Here is a 14,497-nt window from a genome sequence, read left to right on the forward strand (position 1 = left end):
CCCCACCACAGACACCAGAGGTCAGCTCTATAAGTTGATAACCCGTGGTGGGCAGGCCATCTTTCATGTTATAGTACAATTTTAAGGAGCCATATGTGTAAAATTTGCTAAAATGCCTAAGATTTCCTATCTTTAATGGAGAGGGAGGAGGAGGAATGAACCGTAAGGACAGGGAAACCATGGCCTTGGTGAGCATCGACTGGAGTGAACACACACGTTTTCAGATGAGTCAGTTTTCAGCAGAATGACCCCGACACGATTGCTAACAGCAAACACACAACAAAATTCCCATAATCCTCACAGATGTGATCTGACACTTCAGACGTCCTGCAAACTAAAGCAAATTACCCAGCTTCTCTCAAATTTCCTCTTCCCACTAAAAACTAGTTAGCTAGAGAAGAAATTAAACACACACTCACTGACCACGGGAGTCCCCAGAATTACTGTGGCGACCAGTCACGGCCATGGGTCTACTGCGGAGAGGTATAGGGTATGACTCTACATTGATGAAATGGAGGATTTCCGAAGTGGCTTCATAGCAGGGAGGGGGAAAAAAATACAGAGAATGAACAAAATGCCACCAGCCTACTACAGTACCTGGCTACGCACAGCTGCTCTTGAACCAGTGTTATTCAAGCCGCTCACAAAGTCTGCTCCTCACCCCAACCCCCACCCCACCCAACTCCGGAGGTGGGACCACCATATACTCCTCGTCTAACTCCCTCCAGAGCACAGCGCAGCGCTAAACGTAAGCCACACGATGAACAGAGCTGTTGAGACAACTCTTTTTAGTGTCCGCTTAGATAAGCAGGCGGTTCAGTGAACTCCTGAGTTTATATACAAGGGTAACCCCATCCTGTCCCTCTTTAACACTCAAGGTTTTAGGACGCCCCTTCCTCCTCCTTCCCTCCCAAGCCCTCAAAGCGCATAGAGCTGCCTCCCCTGTCATCCCCTCCCACCTCACTTTGTTTAAATCTCTCTAATGCCATTTACCCACTCTCTGACTCATCTTTCTGTTTACAAAACTGCCCGGACCCACCAATCCTGAGCTCAGGTCAAGGGCTATGGGTGCTGAACTACAGGGCTCTGAATGCACCCGCTCTCTCAAAACCTCCTGTCCCTCCGAGAAGCGAATAAGCGGCACACGTGAGTCTCCCTTTTAAAAGTCCTGTCTGTCTGAAGTTCCTCAGGACACTAAAGAAAAATTACCAGTTTCTAGAGTAACCTACCACCCCAAACCTGAAACTAAAATTTCAGAAGCAAAACGCTCCAACCCTAGAGAACCCAACCCAAAAAGTTCACCCAACACTCTTGGTCACACTCTGAAGCTGCAAGCAGGTGTCGCCCCCCCGCCATTATAAAGCCGCAACTCCACATCATACAAGCCAAGAAATCAACTTGAGAAAAGAGAAGACAACCCCACTGCCAGACCACACCCAGTCACATACTTCCCAAATACAAAGGGACCCCTATACAAGAAAGTCTCAAGCAGATGCCAACAGTCTCAATTAGGACATTTCTCCACGTGTCATGTGCTGGAAGACAGACACTGAAAAGAACTAAGCACAAATTAACCATTCATCTTAGAAATGCATCCACCAAGAGAAGGTATTTTAACATAAGAATTAACAAAATAAGTAGTCCACCAACTTGGCTTATCCAGTTTTGGAGCTTTCCAAATTACTAAGTAAAGAAATACTCTGTACCTTTGTATTAACAGTGTGTTTCCCATCTTTACTCTCTATACCCTCATCTACATCTCACGACAACTCATTTTTTGCGTATGTATAGAAATCTTTTTTGGTAATAATCGCTGGAATAAAAAGCCACTGACGATCCCTGAGAAACAAAAGCACGATGATCAGATTCCCCTTCTACTGTTTTACTGTGCAACTATCCATAAGTTCTCATTTTGTTTTCCTTCATTTCAAAAACTCCTTCATGCAATTTGCAATTGAACTCTACCACAAAATGCAGTTTTAGAAATGAATAGGCAGTCTTTACAACCGTTTAAATTTGCCCCCTGTCAAAGTCTATTTACATGACACGAATCTGCAAGACAAGCTGCAGCCATACAATGTCAACAGAAGTGCTGAGAGAAGGACAGACTTTTGCCCAGGATGAAGGTCAAAGAGAAACCCAGGAATAAAGCTGGAGTTAATGACGATCAAAATAAACAAGAATTACACCTCCTTTTTCTGCTGTTCGGGCTAACCTAGGTATCCCTGTTTTTATTTCCACTGATACGGTAAAAAAGAAAGATACTGAGAGTTTAATAACTATAATGAAGTGTAAGAGAAATACATATACTCTTTAATTAAGAGGTACAATGTGCAATATAAAGATGTTCATATCATTAATTTCAAAAACACATTTACCGGGGCAATTCTGATGCATGCATCTGTCCAAGGAGCAGAAAGTCGAGCTGCGCAGGCACACGGGGCACCGGGAGTACAAACACCGGCGAGGTTCTCTTCTCAGGAGACCTACCAAGCAGAGACAGTGTTCTGCAGGGGGTCCCAGCCCAGAGTGCCTGACAACACCAAATGCCGTTCTAGGTGGCCCAGAATGAAGTGTGCGTGGTGCATCCCAGTGCGGGGTGTGGGTCCAGTGGCTTCCCCTTCTCTCAGTCTGTGCTTTCACACTGCTTTCCCCTCAGCGCCACATGTCCCCGGACTTCACCTCCCATCTCATTTCTTTCTCCCAAAGGGAAAATTCCTTGCTGATCCAAAATAACACTTTCAGACGATCTCAGCTTTCTGGGCCCCTGAATAAAATCCAGACGGCTGCTAATGCGAGCAGCGGCCCTGAACAAAAGCCATCCTGTCAACCTCTTGGATCCTGAGCTACATCTACACACTACTACTAACCTGTTTGAAATTAAGCCTAGAGACTTCCAGCCACGGTCTGTTCTGAAGTGCTGCTCACCTTTGAGGACCTGGTTCCCTGTAACAGTACAAAACAATGGCCCGGGTTCAAAGCAACCAAGAGCAGGACCCAGAACCACTGCTTGAACCGTGCGGGAGCAATCTTCATAATTTCTTCTAACTACTGACTTGTAATGTAGATGCTGTGCTGATTTATAACATGCACACATTGCAAAATACAGCTCAGAGGAAATAATACAGGTACTCTGTGTGGCATAGGGCCAGAAACACATTACCTGCCCAGGCTCAGTATAATACAAATAGAAACAAGTTATTTCTCTTCTCGGCTGTGTTGCTCCTCTAAAGATTTTCAAATAAGCCAGAAACTAATGTATTTCCTCAGTTTATTTTCAGTCCACCATAACCTATAGTCATGGTTTCAAACTTCTTGGACTCCTCTTTACAACCTGAGGGACCCAAAGACCTTTATTTATGTGGAGTATATTTATTGATAGTTACTGTATCAGAAATTAAAACAAAGAAACTTACAAAATATTTATCAATTCACTTTTAAAATCACTGAACTCATTAAATATTAAAATAACATTTTTATTAAAAAATAATTATCTTCTGAACAGAAGTTTTATGAGAAAGTGACACTGTTTCACATTTTCACAAATCTCTTTAATGTCTGGCTTCACAAAATACAGTTGGGAGTCTCACATGTGCTTCTGCATTCAAACTATTACATACAATGTTTTGGCTGAAGTATATGAAGAAAATTCAGCCTCTAATATGTAGATGGAAAAGGGGGACTATTTTCACAGCCTTTTCAAATAATTGCTAATAGTCTTCTCTGATATTACACTAAACACCGATATCACTAAACACGTGATAGTTTCTTAGAAAGTTAGTTGTGATAAAAAATCTGAAACCATATCAATGACATTTTGAACTCTGTAACATTAGAAGTCCTGGCTCTATCTTCCACTTTGAATACAAGTCACAAAAGTACCCACGCATGATTCTGTCACATCATATATTGATCACCTGAAAAATACTGGTTCTTTGACTCTTTTCCAAATGTTGGCACCTTCCTTACACAATATTATGAAGTACATCCGTGGGGTGCCTGGCTGGCTCAGTGGCTGGGGTGTATGACTCTTGAACTCCGGGTTATAAATTCGAGCCCCACGTTGGGTGTAAAGATTACTCAAAAAATCTTTTTAAAAAAGGAACATTTTATCATTATCAAATTCACAAGGGAACTGGGAATACTGGGAAGCCATCAAGCTCAAGGTGGCAAATACAAGTTTTCCAAATTTCTGACTTTTTCACTTCAAAGCTCAATTTTTCTCACTGGCAACAAATACTGTCCATCGTTTTCCTTGAAGTAACAAACCTGCTTTATTCACTTTCAAGAAAATGTCTGCCAAACACCCAAGTTCTAAACAACCACAGTTTGTCAACCCTCCCTACAAGTAAAAATGATGCTCCCTCCAAAATGAATAAAGACAGTTCACTCCCCCAGTCAAACAGACCCTCAAAAAACTGGGTACTTAAAGACTGAGATTTAACAAAATGAATAGTTTTTACTGCCTCACCAAGAACACTGGCACTATTTTTTGCTCAGGGTACACGACTGGTGGAACACCACGGCTACCCGGTCCGGTTCGGTGCCACCGCTCTGACCCATGCTAAGGCATCAGCAGTTTTATCCAGGCTGCTTCAGTGCAAATGTCTGCGCAGTAGGAAAAGGTAAATATAAAAAATAAATAAAAAGCTTAAAAAAGGTAAGTATCATTTCAATACTACTATGCAAATAGCACAGGCCTCACATCCCACTACAAGGGTCTCAGGAATCCAAGGGTGGTCTACAGACACTCTGAAAACCAATGTTAGAGATCAATGAATAGCTATCGATTACCTACATATGTAAGAGCGTATAGAGTATAAGACACGGTTACTACGCCAAGAGGGACAGGGCTATAGGTATACACACACGCGCACAAAAACCACCCACAATGCAGAGCAGTTATGATCAGCGCCCCCATATAACAGCACAGAAAATAAATGCCATAATTTTTCTAAGGAAGGGAGATGATCCCCGGGGTTGGAGCAGCTAGAGAAGGAATCAGGGAGGAAATGCGTTTGAGTTGGGGTCTGAAAAAGGCAAGGAGGGGTAAGAGCATTCCAGGCGGAGGGCACAGCATGAGCACAGGCACATTCAGGGCACAGTGAGAAAATCGGGAAAGACAGAGACACGGAGCAATGTCCCAGCTGCCAAGCACCTTAGCGCAGCCTAGGGAAAAGTAAGACACCTTGACCAAGACCACCAACAGAATGATGACCTGGGAAGTAAAAAGGCTGGAAAGGAAGGCTATAAGGTCAAGGTGGAAGTCTGACTGCCGAGCTCAGTAGTCTGAACCTGACCCTGGAAACCACAAAGCCCCTGAAAGAGGTTCGGTTTGAATTTCCAAGGTATTTTGGAAAGGTCACTCTGAACCGTTTGCAGGAAGAATAAAGGTAAGAGGAATCTGAAACAGAAGGCCTACTTGGACGTCAGTGACCCACGTGAAGCAAAGGCACAAGCAGGCCTCAAGACAACATTAAAGGACATTCACAAAAGACACTATGACAGGACTTGGTTCCAGGACGGCTGGTGATGAGTGACTAGCCCAGGAAAATCATTAATGGGCATGATGCTTATTCTAATAACCACAGCAACGGGCCATAAAAAAGAAAGGGAAGCAACACTACTCAAGAGGACTGGGTCAGTTAACCGCACCTAGAACATAAAATCCCAGAGAGAAAATACTCGGGGTCTAAGTTCCAGTTCAAATGTCACATCCCTCATCTGTGTTCTTTACAGCCTTGCATATATCACTGTCACAGCACAAAACGCCATCTCGCTCAATACCCCCAAATTACCTTTGCATTCCTAGTGGCTGATTCCATTCATTCTGCTCAAACATTGTTTTTCAATGAGCTCATACTACGAGTACTTATAACTGACATAATACCTCTCCTTTCTGTGTTGCAAGCGAGACGCTTATCCTCCAGAGATGAGCTTTTAGTGAACTGGGAATGTGCATTACTCTCCCTCAGTACTCTCAAGGCCTAGCTTCTAACATGGTGTTTCAAATGCCGGCTGAACATAAGAATCCCAGGATAATCGGGCCCTAGAAACAAAAATCAAATTAGCTTTAGGCTTACACACTTCTCCTTCAAAGTGTCTACGCTCTGCTTACACAAGATGTTGATTATGAAATTCAGTTGCACTTACAAAAATTAGCCAAAAAAACACAGCTGCAAACAATTCATTAGAGCACTAAACATTATACATCCTTAAACCGGAACAGACAAATCTCATAGCTAACTTACTTCTTACCGGGAACGCACACTGGAAGGTCAGTACCTGCCGTGCAGGTCTTCTACCTTCTTCCAACATTCTGTACCATGAGCCACACTTTAAAAAAAACTCTTCCCAGTCCCAGCTACAACTACAGATGAAATCTAGCAACGTGCTATACAAAGTCGATACTGTTTTTCCATTTTACACTCAAGACAACTATCGCTCAAAAAAGGCTAAGTATCTATATCTAGTTCAAGTTCACAAAACTAGTTAAAAGAGAGCAAGAAGAACCCCCGATCATGAAACCACGCAGTGCTGTGGGTGGGGATTTCACTCAGGTTTGTTCGTGTCAGTCAGAAAGCAGAGCAAGGGAAACAAAGGGAACTCCTCCACCATTACAGTACAGAGGGCACAGTCTTAATGGAAAATCCAGGAAGAGACTTTACCCAGACACTCTCCTTTGAACCTTAAGATTATTTTACAAACACCATCATGTGCAACATAAGAGTCCTTCCCCCAAGAGACATCCAACCCATTCTTCCTGTGGTTCTAAAGGTTACTCTGCTTGTAATTAACAACAAAAAGGACCTTGGCTTTGGAGCGAGAATGATTTTGGCTAATGTTCTGGATCCTGCTCTTGCCTGCTTTGTAGCTTAATACAAGTGTCCTGGCTTCCTTGAATATCAGCTTTCCTAAACTGAAACACAGAGGTAAAATGAATAAAGTCATTAAACAGTGAATAAAGTGAATAACCAGCATCTAGCACAGAGTAAACACTCAATAAACCTAAGGTTTCCTTCATCCTATCCCAACTCCACCTGAATTTTTTCTCTAATTTCAGCATCCACACAAGATTATAATTCCCATAACTCACCTGGTCCTCTGTAAAATCAGAATGAGAATCAGAATCCTTGTTAAACCCACTTACTGTGTGGATACAAAGTTCACAACCAAAGTTAAAGTCAGCTAAACCAGACTAAAATCTGGGTCTTTTTAACTACCCAGTTCAAACAAAACATCAAGACACGACAAAGTTTGAATTGGTACAGCTGACCTACACATTCACAAACCCGAGGCTTATCCTACATTACATTAAGAAACTCTATGGTAGGGGCACCTGGGTGGCTTAGTGGGTTAAGCCGCTGCCTTCAGCTCAGGTCATGATCTCAGGGTCCTGGGATCAAGCCCTGCATCGGGCTCTCTGCTCAGCAGGGAGCCTGCTTCCTCCTCTCTCTCTGCCTGCCTCTCTGCCTACTTGTGATCTCTCTCTGTCAAATAAATAAATAAAATCTTTAAAAAAAAAAGAAACTCTATGGTAACTCTTTAAGGAAACACAAAAAAGACCTTACACAGTGGTAGAGAGGACCCACTGGTATGTAACTGTGTCCTAGGATATAACATTCTAGATACAGTTCAAAGAGAAGGGTAAAAGAAACCCATGGCCACATAAGGCCCTACTACATCACCCTAAGAAAGCTGTTAAGGGTCTTTGACATAATCCAAGCAGTTAAGAATAATGAAAACTGGGGCGCCTGGGTGGCTCAGTGGGTTAAGCCGCTGCCTTCGGCTCAGGTCATGATCTCAGGGTCCTGGGATTGAGTCCCACATCGGGCTCTCTGCTCAGCAGGGAGCCTGCTTCCCTCTCTCTCTCTCTGCCTGCCTCTCTATCTACTTATGATCTCTCTCTGTCAAATAAATAAATAAAATCTTAAAAAAAAAAAAAAGAATAATGAAAACTGACCATTTATTTATATGACCAGATTTAATTAATGAGAAACTGAGTAGTAATGGTGTTATTATTAATAATTTCTTCAGGGGCGCCTGGGTGGCTCAGTGAGTTAAAGCTTCTGCCTTCAGCTCAGGTCATGATCTCAGGGTCTAGGGATCGAGCCCCATATCGGACTCTCTGTTCAGCAGGGAGCCTGCTTCCCCCACTCTCTGCCTACTTGTGATCTCTGTCAGTAAATTAAAAAATAATAATTAAAAATAATAATAATAATTTCTTCAAGCTACAAATCTCCTGTAAACTCAGGAGAGGCAAGCCAACATAATAAAGAGCACCCACATTTTAGAAATACAATCCTAGTTTTAAACCCCAGCTCTCTCTCCCCCTAGTTATGGGACATCAGCCAAGCTACAGAATCCCTATGAGCCTCAATTTCCTCATCTACGGTACAGTTAATTCCAGCTCCTTCAGACCATCCTAGGGTGAAATTAGACATCTTACATAAAATGCTACAGGTTAGATATTTTTTAAAGAGGCAGAGAATATGACTATGTTTGATAAGAAGGGAATATGGTTTTTCTTTACCTTCTTACTGGGATTACCAAATTAGGAGCAGCAAAAAGGGCTTTAATTACTGTTCAGTTGCAAAATATCTCATGAACAGTAGACATCAGGGCACAGCCAAGCAGTCAAACGCCACAATTATCCATTGTACTACATACTAACTCAGCAATTGAGCCAATATTTCCCTGCCCTGAGAGAATTACACCAAGAACAAAGACAATGAGTGGGTATTCACAGACACCAAATCTTAGCATCAAAAGCCATTTTCAAGATGGGTTTGGTCTAGACTATTCAAATTGATTTTTGGCCATGGGACTTTCTTCAAGCGAAACATTACAGGAAACCCACACAAGTAACGTAAGAGAGTGTAGCTACACTGTGGGGGACAGCTGGGTCTCCTCCCCGTGCCCTCTGCGAGTCCATCTGGCTCCCCTCTGCAATTCTAAGGAGCCGCGCAGCTTAAGAACACTTTTAAGGAAAACACTTCCCCAAACAAACAAAAATGGATACTTCCACTTTTCACGGCAGAAATGGGAGGTGAGGGTGTCTAAGTGACCCGTCCAAGGTTGTTAGCAGCAACCTAAGTCTAGAATTCAAACTACGGAACAAACCCTAGTCCAGTGTTTGTCCATTAAGAGTCAAGCTATTCTTAATACTGAATACTATGCATCAGAATTTGCCCTTATTTTTTTTTTTAAGATCCAGGACCCTGGGATCATGACCTGAGCCGAAAGCAGAGTGCTTTAACCCACTGAGCCACCCAGGCGCCCCTACCCTTATTTTTAACATATTTTTAACAGTCTGTGAGTTTCAATCTCCAAGTTTTAACCTGGCGTCCTTACTTTCTTAGTACTCTCTAATTACTCTCACATTACTCATTCTCTTATCACTTTGCTCTCCATTAGTCTAGTCAGGAGTCCAGAACAATGGCACTGAAAACATTTCACTCCTAGCATGATTTACCAAGCCCATTATGTTTGTGCCCAGCAGATCTGTGGGACAGTAAAGAAAAATAATGAGACTCAAAGGGAGAATCCTCTGAAATGTGTGGTGCCGAGATCCTACTGCTTGCCTGACCTGCTCAATGTTTCACCCTATTTTGTTGTATCTCCAAAAGAACAGTTTGTCAAGTGAATGCTGGGATAAAAATGACTAGCTTCTTTGGTAAACAGGTAATATTTCAGGAGACCAGAGGGAAGAAACAGTGAGAAAGAAGGATGGCACGCTTGTGAGAGTCCGTCTAAATAATGTGAGGTCATGGGGGAAACAAAAAAGCTCACCTAAGTCCAAAAGATTTCCAAAACAGAAGCCCTTTGGGAATCCAGGTTGGCAGAGAGATGTCCTCAAAAAAGGGTCCTTCTAAGCCAAAACAACACCCAGATAGATCAATGAAATGTGAACTGTTCAACAATCAGGTATGCTTTGTCCAAACTGGACTGTTCCACGATGACCACAGAAGTCCTCCCACAACAGAATAACCACCTACATGTTCAAGGACAGTATTATTATGGAACGCTCTTTTACTTCTAGTGATGTGATTTATCTACTAAATTAACCAGCTCTTTCTCTCCAACTGGGAACAGACTAAAGATCAGCGAGATAATACACCTAAGAATGCCTGAGAGAAGCATTAACTGTGCCAGGAGATCAGCTTATGCACCTATGTGACTTAGAACTTGTCAGGCAACAGACTCTTCCTATCCATTGCACAGAAAATCTTGGCAAGTGTTACCTGCTTGAAAATCACTGCTATCAGAGCTGGGGCCAATTAACTCATCTCTGTCTCAAAGAAAAATGTTTGGCTATATTAACAAGTCAAGGGCACAGTCCATTGTTTAATTTGCTTATTTTCTTGGTTACTTAAAGCAGAATGTCAACACTCGCCTGTGATTTGGGTAACACATGTGGCTTATGCATCTTTATAACCCAATCAGATGCACATCAATTTTATTTTTTTTTTTTTTAAGATTTTTAAAAGATGTATTTGAGAGAGCAGGAGTGAAAGAAAGAGAGTGAGCGGTGGGGGGAGAAGCAGGAGAGAGTCTCAGACTCCCTGCTGAGTGTGGAGCCAGATGCGGGGCTCAACCTCAGGACCCCAAGATCATGACCTGAGCTGAAACCAAGACAGATACTGAGATGACTGAGCCATCCAGGTGCCCCAAGATTTTATATTAAGTAACCTCTATACCCAACATGGGGCTCAAACTCACAATCCCAAGATCAAGAGTCACATGCTCTACTGACTGAGCCAGACAGTATTAACAGTATTAACATTAACTAACATTAATGTTAAAAGCTTCTAATATAGGGTCAGGGGTGGGAGGTTGGGGGAACAGGTGGTGGGTAATGGGGAGGGCAAGTTTTGCATGGAGCACTGGGTGTTGTGCAAAAAGAATGAATACTGTTACACTGAAAAAATAAATAAAATGAAAAAAAAAAGCTTCTAATATGCATCTGGATTGCAACAGAACGGACACAGATAATCTCTCACAGAGCATTCTGTATAGAAAGGGACCTTACACCCTAACATCTCTATAAATCTTATTCCAAACTCTTCCCTGTCACCTTGTTGGAGTTTATTTGGACTGACAAAGAGTACCCAAAAGAACATGAAACCAGAGGGGCGCCTGGTGGCTCAGTGGGTTAAAACCTCTGCTTTCAGCTCGGGTCGTGATCCCAGGGTTCTGGGATCAAGCCCCGCATTGGGCTCTCTGCTCTGCGGACAGCCTGCTTCCTCCTCTCTCTCTCTCTGCCTTCCTCTCTGCCTACTTGTGATCTCTGTCAAATAAATAAACAAAATCTTTAAAAAAAAAAAAAAAAAAAAGAGAGAGAGAGAACATGAAACCAGAGACTCTCTTTTTATTGGAAAGTTCCCTTCATATGCCTTTTAATCTTGACAACGGATCTTAGATTAACTCTCAGTGCTTGAGAGTAGTGACTATGTTTCATGAGTTTCTTTCTATTCTTTTAGAGTTCTTCTATTTATAATTGGTTGCCAGTAATCCAATAATTCTACGAGTAATTCTATTATGGATTTAAAACTTCCTTTTGGGGCGCCTGGGTGGCTCAGTGGGTTAAAGCCTCTGCCTTCGGCTCGGGTCATGATCCCAGGGTCCTGGGATGGAGACCCGCATCGGGCTCTCTGCTCAGCGGGGAGCCTGCTTCCTCCTCTCTCTGCCTGCCTCTCTGCCTATTTGTGATCTCTATCCATCAAATAAATAAATAAAAGCTTTAGAAAAGAATATGATCACAAATGGTATATACATAAATGTAGACATACACACACACACACACATACACACACACAACCTCTACAGATTTTCAAGTCTAGAAAGAAAAACACCAAATCGTACCAAAAAATTTGCTGGGTAGTGTCATTTATTCAGAGGTGTAGTTTGTTCTGTTTATATCTAATTCCCAAATTTCTAGAGGAACTGTACATCACCATTCTTAATAAAACTAAGACAAAAAATGTCCTTCATGAGTCATGAAAACATGAGGACTTCTAGAATAAGAGATAATATAGTAGAAAGTTAACCACAAAAATATAATCTAGTGGCAAGTCAAAGTTACATAAAGTTCTGCCAAAATCACAGCTCACAATGAACATTCCTTTCACATAATTACTCATCTCAAGCCGTGCTATTGACACATGTTGAAAGGACTTATGCCCTAGAAGGAGAGACCCATGCTCAAGTCCCAATTGTGCCACACACCAACTGTGTGACCCTGAGCACTCCACCTCCATGAGATCCAGTAGGAACAGACCCCATATTGGAAGGTTGCGGGGATTAAAAAGAAAGAAGGGTATATAGAGTACACGGTACTAAGCCCGGCACAGCAGTTATGAATGAGGGCAATTATTGTCATTATGATTGCTGCTATCACATACTAATCAAGAAACAAAATCATGACTGCTTTAAGGGCAGCGACCATGTCTTATTTTTGTTCATCCCTGGATCCCTGGCACCTAAAAGTGTGCCTGACACACACCCTCATTCAGTGCTCGCTGAATGAAGTACACCTAAAATTAATTAACCTTCTTGAACGTCAATTTCCTCCTCTGGCAAAATCATAAAACCACCTTGCAGAGGTGAGAACTGGTAAGCATTAAGGCACCTAGTTCAAAAGAGGCTTCTAATAAATGATGGCTATTATATTAGTAAACTTGTCTCTGTAGGTTTCAACAGGAATGAAAGCTGAAGGGAGAAAACAGGTATAATTTTTTCTCTGAATTTCCTTTCATATTTGGGTCCATTAATTTTATTTAGACTCAGGAATGAAAGTTCCCTCTTTCCAGGCACACATCCTAGCAGGCTAACTATTAAAGCGGTAATCTTTATTTTTTTTATTTGTTTACATATATTATGAAACCAGTTTTCTAATATACAACAAAACAACATAGACTATACTCCGTTTATCCCAAATTTATCATGAAATATACTGATTTTTTTTCTATTATCTAACACTTTTTTTTATATTAACATATAATGTATTATTAGCCCCAGGGGTACAGGTCTGTGAATCGCCAAGTTTACACACTTCACAGCACTCACCATAGCACATACCCTCCCCAATGTCCATAACCCCACCACCCTCTCCCTACCCCCCGCCCCGAAACCCTCAGTTTGTTTTGTGAGATTAAGAGTCTCTTGTGGTTTTTCTCCCTCCTGATCCCATCTTGTTTCATTTATTCTTTTCCTACTCCCCAAACCCCCCCACATTGCATCTCCACTTCCTCATATCAGGGAGATCATACGATAGTTGTCTTTCTCCAACCGACTTATTTCACTAAGCATAATACCCTCTAGTTCCAGCCACGTCATCGCAAATGGCAAGATTTCATTTCTTTTGATGGCTGCATAGTATTCCATTGTGTGTGTGTGAGTGTGTGTGTTGTGTTGTGTGTGTGTATACACACACACACCACATCTTTTTTATCCATTTATCTGTTGATGGACATCTAGGTTCTTTCCATAGTTTGGCTATTGTGGACATTGCTGCTATAAACATTTGGGTGCACATGCCCCCTCGGACCACTACATTTGTATCTTTAGGGTAAATACCCAGTAGTGCAATTGCTGGGTCGTAGGTAGCACTATTTTCAACTTTTTGAGGAACCTCCATGCTGTTTTCCAAAGTGGTTGCACCAGCCTGCATCCCCATAAAGTGGTAATCTTTAGACTGCCACAAACACTTTTGGCAACGCAGCCCAAATAGTACCTTAGAATCTGTGAGCTTAGGACATGATACATACAAATAGCAACCATGAAGACCAATTAATCAGTACTTCCGGGGCTTCAAATAAAAAAAAAATTTTTTTTTAAAGATTTTGTTTGTTTGTTTGACAGAGAGAGAGCACAAGGAGGAAGAATAGCAGAGGGAGAGGGAGAAACAGACTCTCTACCGAGATCAGAGCCCAACGCAGGGCTCCATCCCAGGAATTTGGGATCATGACCTGAGGCTGAAGGCAGACACTTAACCGACTGAGCCACCCAGGCACCCCCAAATGAAAACTTTTAAGATGACCTGAATTGGGAAGCACAAGAAAAATCAACAGAATTTCTATATATGTGACCAAATGGGTTATTAAGGAAGTATAAGATTCATGAAGGTATTCAATTTAAAAAGTATTTTCTTCACAAAAATCAAAACAAATGGGAATGCATTTTAAGAAAAAAAGCAGATCATCAAGACGAAATCAAACCACTAAGTTCTGTGCAGGGAAGTGAAAAAACTACTGACATGAAACCAGAAGTCATTTCATATAAGTCATAACATTTTTGTACTGGTTTTAAGAGAGAAACAATCATCTGAGGGGGGGCGGGGAAGCCTTACCATTAGGGAGAAGAGCTCAAAAATCTGCCCAGATCAGTCATTTGTGTAGCTTTGCTTACTTTCCCATGTCTGATCTGACAGAAACCTCGAATTTTATACAACAGTGCTTAATAGAAGGTTTATGGTCCTATTTCTACAATGATTTCT

The 14,497-nt window shown here is 41.9% G+C and overlaps 1 protein-coding gene across 9 annotated transcripts in view; it reads right to left on the minus strand.

The window, feature by feature from the left end:
- The window catches only part of AKAP13 (A-kinase anchoring protein 13), a 320,007-nt gene that overhangs the window by 288,039 nt on the left and 17,471 nt on the right, over positions 1–14,497 (minus strand). For 2 of the 9 annotated variants that reach the window (XM_046008543.1, XM_046008542.1), the window contains exon 1: positions 2,379–2,412. The exons of 1 other annotated variant lie outside the window; for it this stretch is intronic. In XM_046008543.1, the coding sequence (XP_045864499.1) occupies positions 2,379–2,397 (19 nt within the window). In that variant the 5' untranslated portion in view covers positions 2,398–2,412. Of the gene's footprint in view, positions 1–2,378; positions 2,487–5,890; positions 6,050–6,251; positions 6,532–14,497 lie in introns of those variants that run through there. 6 more of the 9 variants (XM_046008541.1, XM_046008540.1, XM_046008544.1 and 3 more) reach the window with 6 other exon arrangements.

This window comes from Meles meles, chromosome 6 (assembly GCF_922984935.1).
Source record: "Meles meles chromosome 6, mMelMel3.1 paternal haplotype, whole genome shotgun sequence".
NCBI classification, from domain to species: Eukaryota; Metazoa; Chordata; class Mammalia; order Carnivora; family Mustelidae; genus Meles; species Meles meles.